General features: G+C 32.8%; 4 protein-coding genes across 4 annotated transcripts; 3 read left to right on the top strand and 1 right to left on the bottom strand.

Moving 5' to 3' along the window:
• Nucleotides 1-376: 376 nt before the first annotated feature.
• On the top strand, nt 377-1,558 carry HELRODRAFT_160966 (hypothetical protein; the record flags this gene model as incomplete). The annotated part of the gene is made up of 1 exon (XM_009020959.1): nt 377-1,558. The coding sequence occupies one exon, from the start codon at nt 377-379 to the stop codon at nt 1,556-1,558; it is 1,182 nt and encodes a 393-aa protein (XP_009019207.1).
• A 2,855-nt stretch (nt 1,559-4,413) lies between these two features.
• On the bottom strand, nt 4,414-6,416 carry HELRODRAFT_160965 (hypothetical protein; the record flags this gene model as incomplete). Its single annotated transcript, XM_009020958.1, has 2 exons — nt 4,414-5,060; nt 6,359-6,416. 2 exons carry the CDS (start codon nt 6,414-6,416, stop codon nt 4,414-4,416), a joined length of 705 nt encoding a protein of 234 aa, XP_009019206.1.
• A 3,621-nt stretch (nt 6,417-10,037) lies between these two features.
• HELRODRAFT_160964 (hypothetical protein) lies at nt 10,038-11,210 on the top strand (the record flags this gene model as incomplete). The annotated part of the gene is made up of 3 exons (XM_009020957.1): nt 10,038-10,079; nt 10,208-10,328; nt 11,020-11,210. 3 exons carry the CDS (start codon nt 10,038-10,040, stop codon nt 11,208-11,210), a joined length of 354 nt encoding a protein of 117 aa, XP_009019205.1.
• A 3,048-nt stretch (nt 11,211-14,258) lies between these two features.
• HELRODRAFT_160963 (hypothetical protein) lies at nt 14,259-18,933 on the top strand (the record flags this gene model as incomplete). Its single annotated transcript, XM_009020956.1, has 4 exons — nt 14,259-14,361; nt 15,365-15,465; nt 15,843-15,952; nt 18,801-18,933. The coding sequence occupies 4 exons, from the start codon at nt 14,259-14,261 to the stop codon at nt 18,931-18,933; spliced, it is 447 nt and encodes a 148-aa protein (XP_009019204.1).
• Nucleotides 18,934-19,008: the final 75 nt, after the last annotated feature.

Below are 19,008 nucleotides of genomic sequence, written 5' to 3'. Positions count from 1 at the left end.
ACGGAGTCCAGAATATAGAAAAGAATGGCATAAAACGTAGAGCAGCATGTATTAATATTATCTTGAGTAGTGACAGATGACCAGTCTTGGACAGAAAGTTGGAGGTTGATTTTCCTAAGAGAATCAGGACAGAGATTTCTACGAAGTTTAATTGGAGCTGTTGGAATGGGGAAACAATGATTTGGACATAAAGCGAAAATAGGAAAATGGTCGGAAAAGTCATGTAAAAGAATACCAGAATATCAAAAGAATGTATGTATGTATGTATGTATGTATGTATGTATGTATGTATGTATGTATGTATGTATGTATGTATGTATGTATGTATGTATGTATGTATGTATGTATGTATGTATGTATGTAACACTTTTTCAACATGGCGAGGTCGCTTGTAAACAATGAAGTTTTATATTTTCTTGAAAATAATTGGTGTTTAAGTGAAAACGACTCGTTTGTAAATAATATTGTTAAATTTTACAGTTTTGAAGATATTGATAATGCTATTAAAGCTCTGAAAAACGAATTATTTAGTTTGAAAATAGAAAAAATTGAGAAGTTTCAGCCTCGCGGGAATAGGAAAAGAGAGAAATTGTTTGAATGTATTTTCATAATGAAATATTTAAAAGAGAATAAATATTGGGAAAAGTGTTCAATATTTGTGAGTTCTAACTTAAATAAAGTTCCAAAGGTCGAAAGTTTGTTAACGATAAACTTTCAAATAATTGAAGGTGAACTAATTGAAATGTTGCACAACCAACAGATGCAGTTTAATAAACTAGTCGAAGCTGTTTCAATAAGAAAAAATAATGTTGTTGAAATAAATAAATTTATAGAAGCTACTGAAAATAACAACATTAATACCGTTAAGTTGGAAAAACTTGTTGATACTGTTGAAAATAAATTAGTAGTTGACGTTCATAATGCTGACATGAATAAAAATTTAGAAATTAATGCCACTGAAGAACTAGTCAATAAACCACTATGGTTGGATGCATATGACAGTCCAATTGGCAATGATGTTCGGCCATTCTTGCTTGTTAATAAACGAAAGAAATCTCAACAGCTCAGCAACAACACAAAAGCAGACAACAAACCAAAACTATCAACCAACAAGGTAGCTGACTCTAAGACAGTTGAGAAAAAACCGGTTAGAATTATTGGACAAAAAATTCTAGATAACGGTAAATTAAAGGCAGACAAGGAGTTAATTAAAAAACCTGTTTTCTGTCTAAGCAACATTAGCAAATGCCACAGAAATGATGTCGAAGAATATCTGACTACTAACGGAATTAGACTTTTATCATGCTATCCAGTCGTTAAACAGTTTAAGAAAAAATCGATAGCATCTGAAAATAGTATTGATAACAACACAGTCAACTATTCGGATGATAAAACTAAAGATGATATAGAGTCCTCTATGTTCAGAGTTTGCATTGATAGAAATGACGTTAAAAAAATAAAGGACCCAGCGATATTGCCGCAACACATTATAGTGCGCGAGTGGCAATTTAATAAAAAAGCTCAAGTTACTGTTGAAAAAACAAAGAAAGATGGATAAGCTAAATATCCTAGATGATGATGATGATGATGAAGATGAAACTGATAACTACAATGAAATTCAAAATAAATTTAAATTAATGTGTAATTTTCATTCATGTATAAACAATTTTAAATCAACGTATGCAAATTATAGTAAAAATAATAACATTAACAGTAGTATAAATTTTAATTTGATTCATCTAAATATAAGAAGTCTCATCAATAAATTGTCAGAACTAGAAGATTTTATTGATCAATTGGATGTTTTTTTTGATGTTATTGCTATATCAGAAACTTGGTAGCGTAGTGAAAACCATAATTTAGTAAACTTAAGAGGATATAATTTTTTTTGCAAAAATTGACAACACAAATTGGGAGGTGGTGTCGCTGCTAGTGTCAGATAGGTTAAACTGCAAGGTTCGTGATGAAATCAATAAAAAACTTCCGCTTGATTTTGAAACATTGGTCCTAGAAATTTGTCACCAAAAACCTGAAAAAAATAAAATTATAATTATAATGTATCGATCTCCATCTTACAATTTAGATAAATATTTTTGCCACTTAGAAGAAGCAATAACTTTTATAAGTTCAGAAAATAAATCGCTATTCATCACTGGTGATTTCAATATTGATTGCTTTGATTCAGTTGGCTCTAGTGACAAAACAAAACTAAAACAGTTAATGATTTCATATGGTCTGGTGCAAACCGTTCACGTACCAACTAGAATCTCCGTCCTCAAACAGTCACTACTCAACAATATATTTTTAAAAACAAATCATATCAGTTTTCTCCGTGGAGCAATTGCTTGTGATTTGTCTGATCATTTACCAGTTTTTGTGTGCATACGGGAATCAGATTGTGCTAAGCATTCAACAAAAACCAATAACGAATGTAAATCGATCAACAAGTTTTCTTTCTCAATTAAAATTAAAATGAACATCTACTGTCATCAGATTGGAGCCATGTCTTCGGGTGTGTAAATGTTGATATGGCTTTTGAAAGATTTATCAAAATTTTTCAGTCCTGTTTCTATGATGCGTGTTTAATACAATCACTGAAGAAGAAAAAACTTTTGATGAAAAAAAACCATGGATATCAAAAGATATTAAAATAATGATCAACAAAAAAATATATTTATACAAAATGTTTCTGAAAAATCCTGTTCAGGAAAAATATGAAAAATTCAAAAGCTTCAGTCAATTTTGTACAAAGTTGATAACGAAATCAAAACGTCAATATTATTTTCAACAAATTGAGCAAAATAAAAAAGACATTAGAAAAATATGGTCAATTATAAAAGAAGTTTCAAATATTTCTAGTAGACACGGTTCTAATATTCAATTAACTTCAAACGACCAATTAATAGAAGATCCTGAAAATTTTCTAAATGAACAATTCGTAAACCTAGCACCAAATTTGATGAAATCCTTTAACGTTGATAATAATTGGAAATTATATCTTCACAACAGGATTTCGAATTCATTTTTTTGTGTTTATGTATCTACGACTAAATTGTTGATTCCAAAATTTTCCAATGGCCTGGATAACATTCCAACAAAAGTCATTATAGAAACAATCAACTCAACAGCAACTATTCTTGAACACATCATCAATTTTTCCATTATAGAAGGTGTGTTTCCGCAATGCTTAAAAATTTCAAAAATTATACCAATAGAAAAAGAAACTGGAAACAATGATGCATCAAATTTTCGACCCATCTCACTTTTGTCAACTTTCTCTAAAATAATAGAAAAAATAATGTATAAAAGAATCACATCTTATTTACAAAAAAAATAACATTCTTTCCAGTCATCAGTTTGGTTTTCGTGAAAAATACTCGACAGAACTGGCTATCATAGAACTAATAAGAAAAATCGGAAATCTCACGGAAAAAAAACATTTTGTTGTTGGAACTTGGCTTGATCTTTCCAAAGCTTTTGATTGCATCGATCATGCAATTTTATTAAGCAAGCTGGAACACTATGACATAAGGGGTGTGATTTTGAAATGGTTCCAAAGCTACTTGTCAGAAAGGAAACAGTTTGTTTGCTGGAAAAACAAGTATTCGTCATTACGGCCAAATGGAGTTGGTGTCCCTCAAGAAAGCATTTTGGGACCACTTTTATTTATTTTGTTCATCAACGACCTTCCAAATGCAACAGACTATTTCGACTATGTTTGTTTCGCTGATGATACTAACATTTTTAGTAGCGGAAAAAACATCAACGAAACAATTGAAAAAACGAACGATAACGTAAAACACGTTGTTTCTTGGTTCAACAGCAACAGGTTAACAATTAACAACTCCAAAACTCAAACGATTGTATTCGGACCAATAAAATATTTAAATTATAAAGAGCCGTTCAAAATCGAAATTAATAATCTTGAAATTACTGAAAGTAAAACATTTTTGTGAATTATTCACGGACCATTACATTCAAAGGTGTATAATTTATATAGAAAACTAGAAACATAATTTGTATTTTCTGTTACGGTGGCCATGCTCGATGAATTCCAATAAGAACTCTATCATGGTCAGCCCGCTTCTTATCATTAAATTCTTTTTTAATTTAATGGAGCAAATAAAATTTTGTTTCGTTTCGTTTTGTTTTGTATGTATGTATATATGTATGTATGTATGTATGTATGTATGTATGTATGTATGTATGTATGTATGCATGCATGCATGCATGTATGTATGTATGTATGTATGTATGTATGTATGTATGTATGTATGTATGTATGTATGTATGTATGTTTGTATGTATGTATGTATGTATGTATGTATGTATGTATGTATGTATGTATGAACCCATAATTGATTAGAACTATGGGGAAGTAATAATCATATCCGGGTTCAGCTTTAATCCATGTTAAACGCTTCGCACAGACAGGTATTTTAACGCTCCATCCAAAATACAGAAAGAATTATATTTTTGAAGTAAAATAGAAAAGGATTGCTTTACATAACTCTTATTTAATGGGTCACCCGATACTTCTACAATCCTGCTACAGAGTTCATTCAGAAAACTCTGAGTCTGAGCATCGGTTGGACCAAAGGTCTCAATGCAGACTGGCTGAAAAATTTTGCTTTCTGCAAGAGCCGCATATTTTGAATTTTTAAAGTCTGCGGCTCTTAAGGCAGCGGCACCTGCCTCCTGTGAGGTAAGATTAATGTACCTTTCAGCCATGGTGTGAGGGAACGTAACATCCCAAGCAAGGGAACGTCCCTGCGCCCATGGTGAAATAGTATACCCATCGGGCCTGAGGCTACCTTCCTCCATAAGACCCGTGGGTTCTTTAATTGGGGGTATGTTTGCCCTCTGAAAGCACCTGACCAAAAAGTCGTTCATGGTCGAGTGTCGAGCCTGTCTATCAGGGCCCAATCGACACGAAAGACCATGGTAGCCCAGGGGTTCAACATTGGCCCCACATAAACAAACATACTCGGTTAAAATGGGTAAACCGAGTCTCAGTCCCAAACTGACACGAACACAAGAGTCGTCCAGTCTGGTACCGCCTTCAACCAAGATGATCCCAACTCACTTTTTACAGCCATTATCCTGGCTTTATCAAAATTTGATTGGTTCAAATCCAGCAGCTTAGTGTTTTGCTTGCTCGCATCGTTCCAATGTTCAAGCTTTTGAGAACGGGTTTCGATACAAATCCCCGCTCCGTGGACGGTCCGGAACCCATCAAAAACTTGGGTTCTGAATGTATGTATGTATGTATGTATGCATGTATGTATGTATGTATGCATGCATGCATGCATGTATGTATGTATGTATGTATGTATGCATGTATGTATGTATGTATGTACGTATATATGTATATATGTACAGTACATATGTATGAATGCAATATACTTGTGTCTGTACCGTCTATCTCTTTTTTTGCTTTTTGAGGAATGCAGCTCAACACGAAGCGTCATATAAAGAAGATAATAAGGAGAGTTTTGACGGGAAATCTTGCGGGTCTGAAGTGCACCACGGTGAACTTCCACGCTGCGGTTTCTAATTTTTATGTATAAAATGATTAAAAGTCTAAGTTTAAAATTATTTTGAATTCTTAAACTAATGATTAAGTTTTGTTGTTGAACTGGTATTAACGAAATTTATGGACTAAGGCTGTCCATGGAATTGTATTTAACTTTTAACATAGAAGATTTTTATTCATTCCGTTAATTAAAAAGACTTTCAAATAATTAAGATTTTTCGCAAGTAAATGAATTAAAATAATTACTTGAATTAAATATTATTTAAATAAACGCTTCCATCAGCATTAAAATGGTTTCAGGTGTTAAGTAGCATACATAGCTTTTAACTGGAAAATTTTAGAAATGTCATTTAATATTGTAAATAAAGTAATATATACACATATATAATTATAATATAATAATTATAACAAAAATAATAATTTTTAAAAATAATAATAAAATTTTGCCCACCTGGCTTGATTATAATAATAATTTAAAAAGTTCGTGCGTGAGTTGTTTAAGAGAGGCCTCCTTCCTCCTTCCTTCCTTCCTTCCTGCCTGTTCGTCTATGGTTAGTTGGAATTAATTTCGATTGGATGATACTTGCAAAATGATTTTTGGTCAATTTTTTTAATTATTAATTTCCGGTGTAGTTTTAAAGTGTTTTTTTTTGTTTGCACTGCTCAAACCTCACAAACACGATTCAAATTTTTGTCTTTCATAACGAGGAAGTACCATAAAAAGCTACCAACAAGTTTTTGAATTAGATCCTAATATTTCATAACGTTAGAGCGGATATTGTGCAAAGGATTTTTGCATTACTTTTTATTTTACACCCACACCTACTGAAAAATTTGACTTTCTGGCGATGATGGGAATTAGTGTTTTGCTTGCTCGCATCGTTCCAATGATCAAGTGCAAACTGGTCTTCAGTAGATTTATGGTTATATTTTATGTATATTTGTCATATTATATATATGTAATAAATACTGCTAACAGTTATAACGCAGGTTAAGTTGCGAGTAACAACATACACATGAAAATCTCAATTCGATCATTTAGAAGCACCACCGTGTCTCCTATTATTTTTCAGCCGTGTATAATAACAATGTATTAATAATATGATAGTGTATCATCATAAACAAATCTTCGTTACAAACGGAGATTCAGAGTGTGATATTAATTGTTGAGCAGTTCCTGTTTGACTTTTTATGATGTGGCTGATGACGACGCAGAGCCAATATCAATTATCTACCCTTGAAAGTTTGCGGATGAAGTTTTTAAATGTTTCACAATAGGTCTAGAGTGTTTGAATTAAAATCACAAAAGTTCATTTATTTGAAAGTTTTACAAAATGCAAATCATTTTCAAAGCGCCGACCTGAAAGTTGCTGCAAAATGTTGGATGCAATTGGATGTGATAAGCCTCGTAAACAATGAGCAGAGCGGAATTAACTTAGCGAAACTCTGCCCACTGTTTACTCATCTCATTTGTCCTCCTCGAGACGTGAGGCACGCCTGAGCAATATGACATTCATTAAAACCATTACCCTTCACGTTGTCAATCTTTAACAGCGATTGTAATCGTAATAAAAATACCTACCGAGAAATTATTATGAATTGTGGTCGTCCAGTGCGTTACATCATATTATCTGAAGTTATCTCGAAAACTGTTAACAATATTAATTTAACAAAAAATTATCACAACAATAACTACAAAGTAAACTGAATAAAATAATATAATTTTTGTTATTTATACATAAAAATCTGGTTAACAAAATATTTTATTTCAAGTTTCATTTTATCAAACGAACGTGCTCAATAGGGCTAAAACATCACAATCGCGACATTGATGTACGCGCAAGCAAAAGTTCAAAAGGTACATAAACCCAGTTTTTGCAGAGAGAGACAGAGAGAGAGAGAGAGAGAGAGAGAGAGAGAGAGAGAGAGAGAGAGAGAGAGAGAGGATTCTAACTAGATCACCGCGTAACTATTCAACTAAACTACACTGGACCTGGATAGCACTTCTTCCATCTGAGCTAAATTTTAAATCAACAGTCAACATCATTGCTTATTTTGTCAAAATATTTGTTCAATCATATAAAAAAATTTATTTTACGCGTCTTTAAAATACTTGACACAATCTACTAGTGGACCGACGCATTGCAATTTAAACGTTGACCACAAACACATTTAACACAATATAACTAAGACAACATGTAGTTGGAATATTGACTATGATTAACATTGTCTTGATATTATTGATTGTTATTCATATATCTTTTGAGATATATTTAAATTAATTTTTGTCTGTGTAACATTTATTCTACTTATAACAGTAACCAAAAATTTAACTTTAAAAATCAGGTTAAAACTGTTATGAGCAAAATAAATGTTACATTAGGAATTATTTATTGAATCAATTCATTATTAGCTCTAAAAAACTTTTTTACTGCAATTTAATATGCGATCGTGCCACAAAAACTAATTTAGGAGAACTTTTTATCACTCACAAAAATTTATAAAAAATCTTTTTTTAATTAAAAATCCCCCAATGTATTATGACACGTTTTTTGGATATCTACGAAATGAACAGTTACAAAGCTTGTCTGTGTTAATACAAAAGATCCTATTGGATTGATAAGATAGATGACCACTTGAAAACAGTTTTTGAAAATTTCCAGGAAGCAAAATCAACCAGAACCAGTAGGAGCAGGATTTTAAAAACACCATTTGAAAACAACATGAGAAACAGTAGACGCCTCTTTTTTACGCTCCGAAAATTGAGACTGCCTCCCTTCTTACCTGAAGAAAATTGAGTCTACTTTATCAATAACTACTAACTAAATTTCAAAACTATCAATGACAACTGTTCAGCAAGGTAATTTCTGTACAATGTTTTTTTAAATTATCTAAATAATTAACATCAGTTTTTGAAAAAAAGTTGGCAACATTTATGGGGTCTTATCCACTGTTTAAATATTTTTGGCAATTTTTCCATTAAAATTGTATAATTCATGAAAAATAATCAAACGTTACATATGGGATATCTGAGATAGGCATTCTATTAAAATTTTTCTTAACCTCGACAAATAATTCCATTGTGGGGGGCCTAGCACCCCCTAGCTAGGCCTCCTATAATGTCCATTTATTGTCCATGTGTTAGTTATAAGCACCACCGCTTCTTTCGTTGTTCGTCATTATTCCTGCCCAAACCGACCTTGAGATTTAATTTTTCAATTGTTGAAAATTTAATTTCAATTAAAGTTTTTGACCCAATAAAAAATTGTGATGAATAATTCTTTCATTCAAATTAACATTTCATCATTTTGAAAACGTAATTGCCAATTTTTCAAATTTATCATTGGCAACGAATAATTTCAAATTTGTTTTTGAATTTGCATGTGCGTGTGTCTGTGGGCCAAACGTAGATGTGTGCGTCGTGATAATGTGTTTGTTTGTATGTCGTTGTATGTTTTAGTTGTGTGTGTGTGTGTGTGTGTGTGTGTGTGTGTGGTGTGTGTGTGTGTGTGTGTGTGTGTGTGTTCTGCTATTTTACTCCGGTCTGCCTGCCCGGTTTGCTGATGGAAAATAATTCTTAAAATTTTTCTCACATTTCACAATTTATTACATCAAAACTCTCTCTTTTTCTCTTCAAAATTTAGTTTTTCCAGTACAATTTGATATCTTCCATCTAACTAACGTACCACGATCGTAAATTATGGAAAACAAATAACATTACACCAGCAAGCAACACGCGTGCTTACGTTGGAAGCTGATAATATTTGAAAGTTGGAAAGATGTTGTTGCACTGATGTGGATGTTCAGCCGTGCATGGACAAGTTTTGAAAGTTTATGCAAATTCAGGTGCCAGCCAACAAACTAAAGCCGAAACCACTCCGCTATTAATCTATGCGTCTATTGGAGTCATAAACATAAAAAAACTTCAAAGAATGAAACACAACATACATCTTACGCGAACAAAAACAGGAGCAAACTCAACAAACATCTTACATGAACAAACTCAACGAACATCTTAAACGAACAAACTCAACGAACATCTTACACAAACATACTCGACAAACATCTTGCATGAACAAACACAGCAAACATCTTACCAATGTTCCCTCTAAGCTTGTTCGACTGCGCAGTAGTTTGAACAGGCTGGCGCAGTTAATTTTCCTTCCACGCAGTAAATCAAACTAACCCGATATTGTAAAAATAAAAGTTTATATAATTGTTTTTTCAATTTTACACCACCAAACTTCCGTATTTTCAAAATTTTTCAAATTAACCGCTGCCACATCGTAAATCATCTCACGTTGCATGCATTATCGTGTCTACTTCTGTCGGAGATGTGAAAGCTATATTTTATTTGATAATAACATGAAATCGATTTGTATAAATTTTGGATAAACAGATTAAACAGTTGTTTGTTTTTGCAGTCTAATTTTAGTTTTTGTTATGAAAGGACAACGCTAGCAAGGCTGCAAATGGTTCCAAAGAAGCCTGGTTAAAAGAAATGGTCGAAACTGACACAATTGATTCGAAATGTTTGAAACAAGTACAATTAGAAAATATTTTGATTTTTCAGAAGATGTTGGTTTGAAGCCTAAGCCTGCAATGAATTTTCAAGTGGAAACAAATTTGAAATGTGGAAATTAGATTATAATCTAAAAGACTCATTTGCAGTCAATTGCAAAATTGAAAAGAACTGAATCTGGAAAAAGCATTAGCAAAATGATTACGGAATCTGGAGCAGAGAGGCAGATGAGGGTTGAACTTAATGAGACAACGAAGCAAGAGCGAACAAGTAAAAATTCTTATTGAGAATGTCGCGTTAGCTATTTCAATGAATGCTTCAACGCTATCAGTTGTAGACATGGCTAAGTACGTGAAACTCCCAGAAAGTTGATATTGATGAAGTTTATAAACTCTGTAAAGCCACAAGTGCAGGAGGGAAAATAGTGAATGAAATTGATTTAAAGTATTTTTTTAGTATATCTACTTTAAAGTATATCTTTTGAATTTTAACATTTTCAACTGAATTGTACATATATTATAATAAATATATAAACAAATGCTTATTTATGTGTTTATTTATGTATTTGGTAGTATTTTGTTACGAATAAAAATTTTCGACCTTCATAAATTTGCTCAGACTGTTGAAATACTTGCTCAGTGAATTTCGTTTTGGCACACAGCTCATTCATCCTTAGAGAGAACATTGCATCTTACACGAACAAACTCAACGAACATTTTACACGAACAAACTCAACAAGCATCTCACATGAACAAACATCCACCTTTGAAGCACAAACATCATCGATGCGTGAAACATCGTCCCTCCTCATAAAAAAGTTATTGTAATCATGCTAGAGCACACAGTTACGAACAGACTAAAAATAACTCACTATAAACACACACGCACCACACGCACACAAACACTACTCATGCACACAAACACACTCTACACACAAACACACACACTGCCGAAAATTCAGCGGGACACTCGTGCAAGATGGAGCATGCACGCTTGCAAACATCCTCCAGTCCCAGCCAGACAGAATATTGCATGGCAGACATAACGACTCCCAACCTCTCCTTCATCCATGCTTACCTCTTCAACGTGGCCGCAAAAATAATCAGGCCTTCATTGCATCTCTCTCTCCTCTTCCAGTTTTCATCATCATGAATGTTATATACCCCTTCACACCACACCACATAACTTTCACTATTTAATGAGACACGATCGCTAAAAAATATATTAATTGATTTTTAATGGCACTTTATTTCTTTTCGTAATTGAAATTGCTTGTTGTGTTGTTGCAACTTTATATAAATACTCATCGAATAGTTCATTTGTGGCAAATATTAAACCATCCAATTGAGTTATTGATTGGTCCTGCATACATCTTGTATGTTGTATGTTTTTAAGGACGCATTATATATAAATACATAAATATAAATAAATAAATATATATATATATATATATATATAGTTTAGATTAAAACCATTTGAGGTGCACTGATTTATAAATTCTAAAATATTGATAGCGTTCGTTATTCGTTTACTTTGCAGCGATCATTTGAAGTCTTGAGAAATATAAATCAAAATAAATAGCGTTAACAGTGCTGTGGAATTTAATCATAATAATAATAATAATAATAATGAATAGCACACACACCAAAATTTTATTATCCAACATCTTATAATGCAACATCACAACATGCAACCTTACAACAACATCACCATGCAACATCTTATCACTACCTAGCATCGACATAATGACTCAATCACATCATCATACATCATAATCCTACTACTTCTGCAATGCGTGGACTTCATCGCATCGCGTGTTGCTGTTTGCATAAGTAGCACATCCAAACACAGCCATGTGCTGTAGTTACGTTTCACAAATTGTGAGTAAATAAAGTTTGTTTGCATTGATTTCGTCAATAATTAGTCTATGTTATATATTTTTTCATGCATACAACATTAATTTCAAGGCTGAAAAACTCCCTCTACCTGTTCGAATGAATACACATCATTGTGCTTCCACGCTTATGGGCTATTTCAATGAATACAGAACTCAAACACGTACGTGGCTATTATTATTTCAATAATGATATATGTACATACATAAACACGTAAAACAATATATCTCATGAGAACATCAGTGGGTATGTGATATACATAGTATGTTGTAGGGTTGGCACACATGTTTGTATGCAGTACCTAAGCGATAATAAACGCTCATTATTATCAATACTATGAAAACATTAAGAAGAGCTATAGCGAGATTATGAAATTAGCATCTGAAGTAATAACAATAAACAACGGGATATTTTCATGAGCAGTGTGTTCTTCAAAAATGGGTATTTATATCGGTGTATAAAAAGGTTAACGTGTTATTAGTGTGTGTGAGTGTTTGTGTGTGTGTGTGTGTGTGTGTGTATGTGTGTGTGTGTGTGTGTGCGTGCGTTTTGTGTGTGTGTTTTATGTTTCGGCGTTTGTGCTGCATGTTTGTTTAAGTTATAATGCATGTGGTTTGAAGCTCATCGTTTTTATTGAACGACATGTTGCACCAATGGTGTCGGGGATTGCAGATCAAGTGTCGCTATAAACTGGGCCGCACCAGCTTCTTGATGTCGTTGAGGATGTCGTTGAGGATGATTTTTTTTCTATTCATAACAGCTAAGTAATCGCACAGGTTGTTCACGTTGTGACTTTAATTTGTGATGCTCTAGTGCAAGTGTAGCCCACTGATTCTATTTGCGGGCCTGACTACAAAACATCTTTTACGAACCGGATAATGAAATGAAAATTTTTTAATATTTTGAACGAATTCAAATAAGTTCATGTGTGCATCCAAGTTTTCATCAACTCGTTGATTAATGACTAAATTTTAAGGATAAAGCTCAACAAAATAATGATACAATAATCTTAATGGGACGAAATATGAGGAAGTGTAAATTTTATTTCTAGATGGTGTGTTGGATAAATTAATTAGGCGGCCCGTACGTCAGCCCTGTCTGTCTTCATTCAGCGTACCTCTTCGTTGCAAATTGCGGGTTTCACTAGAAAACATTTTCTGCGAACCAAACAAAACAAAAATTTATATTACGTACGATTGTTTAAGAAACGACTTTATACGTGATTATTTAAATATTCAATTATTTCAATTCTGAATATGTTTATGCTGATTTTGTCTACAAATATTTTAGAGTTTGTTTCAAAAAATGTGAAGAGCTCTAATAAATTAAAGCTCATTTTTTTCAAATGTTTCACAAGCATGATCATAAATATATTTCGCACCATCTTAAACTTATTTTCACATGAACTTGATAATTTTTTTAATGCAGTGCAGCAAAAAACTAAAATTATTTTAGGCAAATGTCGGCCAGTTTAAAGAATATGTAACATATTTGAACAAATGTTAAAGTGCGGTATAAATAATCACTCAGCGATAACGTTTATAATGAACTTTGATATAACTCCACTGTAGATGAACCTTACTGAAGTGTTTATGAATGTTGCATGGCGTGATGTATTTGGTCGTTAAGCCCAGGGGTTGTCCCATTTTAATTTCTCCGTTTGTTTTATGCCTCCCTTATTTATGTTGTTGGTTCTTGGTTGAGATAGAAAGGTCAATCCGGTTATAACCGCATGAAAGGAAACCTTCCAAATCATCTTCTTGTTAATTTTGGCTGGTCGGTGGAGGAACATAAACTCAACTCCAGCACCTGATGCATGCGGGCTGACCTAAAAGTCGTGGCCCTACAAAACATATTTCAGTAAAAAATAAGTTTGTTTGGTAACCCTGCAAACGAGAAATATGAATTTATTGAGAAATTCATGCAAAACTAGTTTTTTGGAATTTGCCGGCAAGACGGCTGATGTTTGATATTTGACAAGTCGAACAACTTTCTCTTCGTATCAGAGGGTGATAACATCAGGCCAAATACACAAGTTGCGATTGTTCAGCATGCTATCTCGTATGGTAAAGTTTGTTACTGCTCGCTGACCGGGGCTTGTGAGCAGATGAAAAATTTGCATGTAAGCCCATCATCTATATATGTATAAACTTATGTATGTATATATAGACTATAGAAATATCAGAAATGCAATTATTGATGAAAATCACGGCATGTTCCGCGTTTCCACGTCAGTTACTTGACTGTTTAATTCTTTGATTTTTCTAACAGTAGATCGTAAATCATTCGGTCTTATATATAGAAGATGGGCCCACACGCGAATCTTTCATCGGCCCACAAGCCCTTTATACTTGAGCCAGCCCCTGGCCGGCGACATACACAGCGTATCAATTCGAGCACCGAAGATGGTATAGAAATACTGGAAAAAGCATTTTTGTTCTACCATGCTTAAATGTTCTATCATGCCTAAAATATAAAAAATTTTGATTTTGAACTCAAGAAACTTGAGTATGATTTACGATCAACCGTTAGAAAAATTGAAAAATTAAACAGAAAGTTAACTAACGCAGAATATGTGATTTTCATCATTAATATATATATATATATATATATATATATATATATATATATATATATATATATATATATATTATATATATGTGTGTGTGTGCGTGTGTGTGTGTTTGGTGTGTATGTGGGTGTGTGGTGTGTGTGTGTGAAGTACATTAACATTAATTTGCCGGTGTTGTAAGAGAGGCCGAAAAATGTTGTTCCTTTATAAATGTTGTTCAGTCATAAGTAAAAATAGTGTAGTGTACTTTTTAGGGTCCTTCAAAAAAAAACGAAAATATTTTTTTTATTATTATAGAATGATGAAGAGGAACGTTGAAATAGAATGATGTTGTAATACAACAACAACGATTGTAGCACCGACGGTGGTGGTGTTGTGCAGTTATGATTGATGGTCCTTTTAATTCTGATGTTTGTTCAGCCCATCTTGTTGCATCGGGGAACTTGACTGCTAACGAGGTGGCAAGTAATTTGTATTCTAATACATCTTCCTATCAGTTCCACTGCTGATGTTTTGCAAACAGTTGTGCAGGCAGTTCGTCTTATGTAGGCCGTATCTATTTACTTTAATGTTCAGATGATGATGACGTTGATAATGATGAGGATGTTGTTTGCGATATCTTTGATATGGTATTGATGTGGAATGATGGTATCATTCTTTTAATGTTTGGTGATGCTCTGACTGAATAAGATAATTTTGTTGATGATGTCATTTTGTTGGGGTTGTTGTCATAATGTTTTATTTTAAGGTTAGAAATATCGACGATTTTGTTAAGTACGTTGATGCTGTTTTTAATGGCGTTGATGATTTGGAAATTGCAAATTCTGTTTCTCTATCAGCCACCAACTATCAGAAGTACCTGGGAGCTAACGGAGTGTTTATAACAGTGCGTCGGAAGATAATTGCTCTGCCTGGCGGCGAAATTTATTTTTCAGTTCAGGTTGTTAAAATTGTTAATTGTTTGTTTGTTTTCTCTATTAATGCTTGCCGGGGCGCTGTCGGTTCGTTGGGTTGTTGCAAGTATGCTTTCGTAAGTTTGAGTATGTATGTGTGAGTGTGTATGTGCATGTGGGTATGTTTGTGTGGGCGTCGCCGGAAGTGTGCGTGTGTGCTTGAGAGTTTAAAACAAGATTGTTTAATTGGTTTATAGTAACCCCTTATGCTCCCTTGTTGAATGTTTGTTCTTATTGTTTTGTTTTTTGTTCGTATTTTTCACTTTCAGACTGAAAATTAATTGAGTTTTGATCCTGGAACAATCGATTGTTTGCACCTTTGAGTACCGTTACACAGTTTACGAAAACCTCTATTTTACTTCAGCAAAGTTGCAGACATTCATCAACCATGGAGACTAGAGAAGAAGAGCTGGGATATTTTGTTACTTTGGATGGCATGGTGCAGGCAGTGGTCGGCTGCACGTCGTCTTCACGGTGACGGTTGGTGGTGTCTTTTGTGGACGACATTTTCCCTCTATTCTGGATTCTTGATGATGATAATGAAAATGATGATACGTAGGATGATGGTGATGATGATGATGGAAGTGATGGCAATGGAATCGAGGTTGATGACGATGTAGATTATGAGGGATTATGTTTTGTTGCGTGGACAGGGTTGAGAACTTGCCATTCAACGTCACATCAGGTGAATTCTACATTTGCTTATCCCAGCCAGTTCTGTTGTTCGTTTGAGATGAATTTCCTCTTACCGCTCAATATGAACTTCAATTTTATTTTAAATATTTTATTTTCAGTATTTTTTATCTTAAAAGGATGCAAATGATCGTGATCAGAAAATTAAAGTATGAATGTAATAATTATAGCAACTATTTCTACTTAAATTGTATGCATTCAAAATTTTCTCTCATTTCGACAACGCTTGCAACCATTTCTCCAGACCTTCCACTCACTCGTGGCAAGGCTGGCATCGAGCTGCATCAACACTGGCAACCTTTCTGTTATAAAAACTTTTCTTCCACGAATTCTATACGAATTTCATTATCGTTGTCTTTTTTGCCGTTAAAGTTCTTTATATCATAACATCTTCATGACATCCACGCAATCGACGTTGGAATGGTTGGACGACTGACATTCTTCCATTCAGAATGCAATCATCTTCCCGTCATTATCTTCGTTTATCTCTTTTAATGGCAATTATTTCAATCGCTCATGCCTCACCTATATTTTCTTCTGCTTATTTTTTCATTCGTCGCGTTTCTATTCCTTTTTTGTTTATTTATAAAAACTAAGTTGAAATCTGATTTGGCGTCTATGAAAACATCGCTTTCCAAATTTTGCCAGGAAATTAAATTTATTAAAAATAATATTTGAAAAATTAACTTAAAATTTTTACTGTTTTTTTTAGTGCTAAATCTATAGACAAAAATTTTTTTTATCACCAGATTGAAACATTCTCCTGTAATACATACTTAGAGTTTTTATAGAATAAAACGTTCACAAGTAGGAAAATTTTTAAACAATTTATTGTCATTAAAATATTTCTTTTCAAACTCAAGCAATTTTATAAAATATTACTTGGTCTGAAAAAAATTCTTAATTTATTTATTTAAATTAAAAAAAGACGATGTCAACCTGAAAGTGATTAATTTGATTTCATCGACCACAACTAGTTAGGTTAGAAATTAATAAGAAAGATTAAATATATTTATATAGAGAAACCAACAGAACATTTACAAGCATGCATAAATATTGATGGAAGAACCACAGTGCTCCAGTTTGCAGTCAACTTAACATTTGTTGAGGCACTTCTTTCATAAATAAACTTGCGACCGATGATAATTCCATTTCAAACAATCAAAGTGACACTCCGCGTTTGTTTTTGTACCATCTTTTTAAGAATGTACATATAGCAAGTGCAATTTCATTTTTGCTTTTTTTTGTTAAAATGTTTCACCTGGTCTTTTAATTTGAATTTTGTTTAAGATGTCTACCCTCATTGCTGCATGTAAGCCTTTCATTGCATTCCATTCGTTGCAGCCACAAACAAGTTTCAACCAAATATTACAGTTAAGTGCAGCAGCTTGGTCAACAGATTCAATTTTATGTCAAATCCGTTTTTTGTTTTCTTCAATGTTCAGTTTTTTAGCAAATTTAAGCAAGAAATACAATGCTCAATTATATTTGAAACGCTTCAACCAACATTTATTTAGTAAAAGTTACATGCAATTGTTTTAATAAACAATCACAAATATATACATACATATAGACAAAATCGCTGTTAATTAATAGAGGAGTCAATATTGAAATTTCAAATAAGTAAAAATAATATAGAAATCATTCATATATAAATGAGGCATGATCTTTTTTTCGATAGTGATTCATTCCCTCATAAATTTAATTGTTCAGCACAGAACCAATGCGAAAATCTTTTCGCAATATAACATTATGCACGTGATGCCACACACACGCACGCACGCACACATATGTTGTCACGTAGGAGAATTAGATGAAAAATATTTCTTTACAATCCTCTTACACAAAACGTAGTGGTTCGACAGTTCAGTGATCATTCAACAAATATTTGTTGTTCATTTTGATAAATTCCGTCGGCAGGTTTTAAATAAATTCTGCATGCAATCGTTGAAATGTCATACAATAAGATTTTAATTATTTTGGTTTCTACGAGTTTCAAGAGGGGATGTTATTCATGAAAATTGCTATAAAGTTTTTGAAAGTTCAAGTCATTTTTTTAAAGTAATTAAATTGAATGCTTATAACTTGATTGTTGAATGAGATTATGAATCATTCAGTGCCAATCGCAGTATATTTTGCAGTCAATTGGTTTTCACGAATTTTAAAAGTAAAAAATCTCTTCATCATCGATACATTCATCTTATAATATTCTCTTAAAAAAACTAATCGGATTAATTTGTCATTCATTTACAATTAGTTAAATGCATTAGTTTACTTGTGTTTGCAAAATCGTTTTGGTTAAAAATAATATGTTGGTTTATTGAACGTTAATGATGTTTATTAAATTAAGTTTGATAATGTTACATTGTAAAAGCATATCTGCAAAATATTTCAGATTGATTAACTGGATGTTACCGTTGAAGAACCGTAGAGAATACATTTGATGTTTGGCTCTTTCTGCATCACATCATTTGAGCTGCGGAGGTTATCAAGAACCTTGATGGAGGCATGAACCTTCATCAAAAGTTCCAACAAATAACTGAACAATTTTTAAATAATTTTCAAAAAAGTTTATAAACTTTCTAATTTTTTAAAATATCTCTAATTACATCATCTGCGAATAATGTAGAAACAACGAGGAAAGTGATGTTCGTAACAACCTGCGCGAGATCAACATCGACACAGTCAGCTCTGTTAACGTCAAATATCAGTGGCTAAGACCTCTAACAACAACTCTGCATCAATACTCAGCACCAATTTAAAGTTTCAAAACCTAAATAAATTACACGAAATATCCAAAATCAATTCATCCAGATGACATATGAAATGTGTAATAC

Source organism: Helobdella robusta, assembly GCF_000326865.2.
Source record: "Helobdella robusta unplaced genomic scaffold HELROscaffold_3, whole genome shotgun sequence".
NCBI lineage: Eukaryota > Metazoa > Annelida > Clitellata > Rhynchobdellida > Glossiphoniidae > Helobdella > Helobdella robusta.
This window is presented reverse-complemented; position numbering and strand designations above follow the sequence as displayed.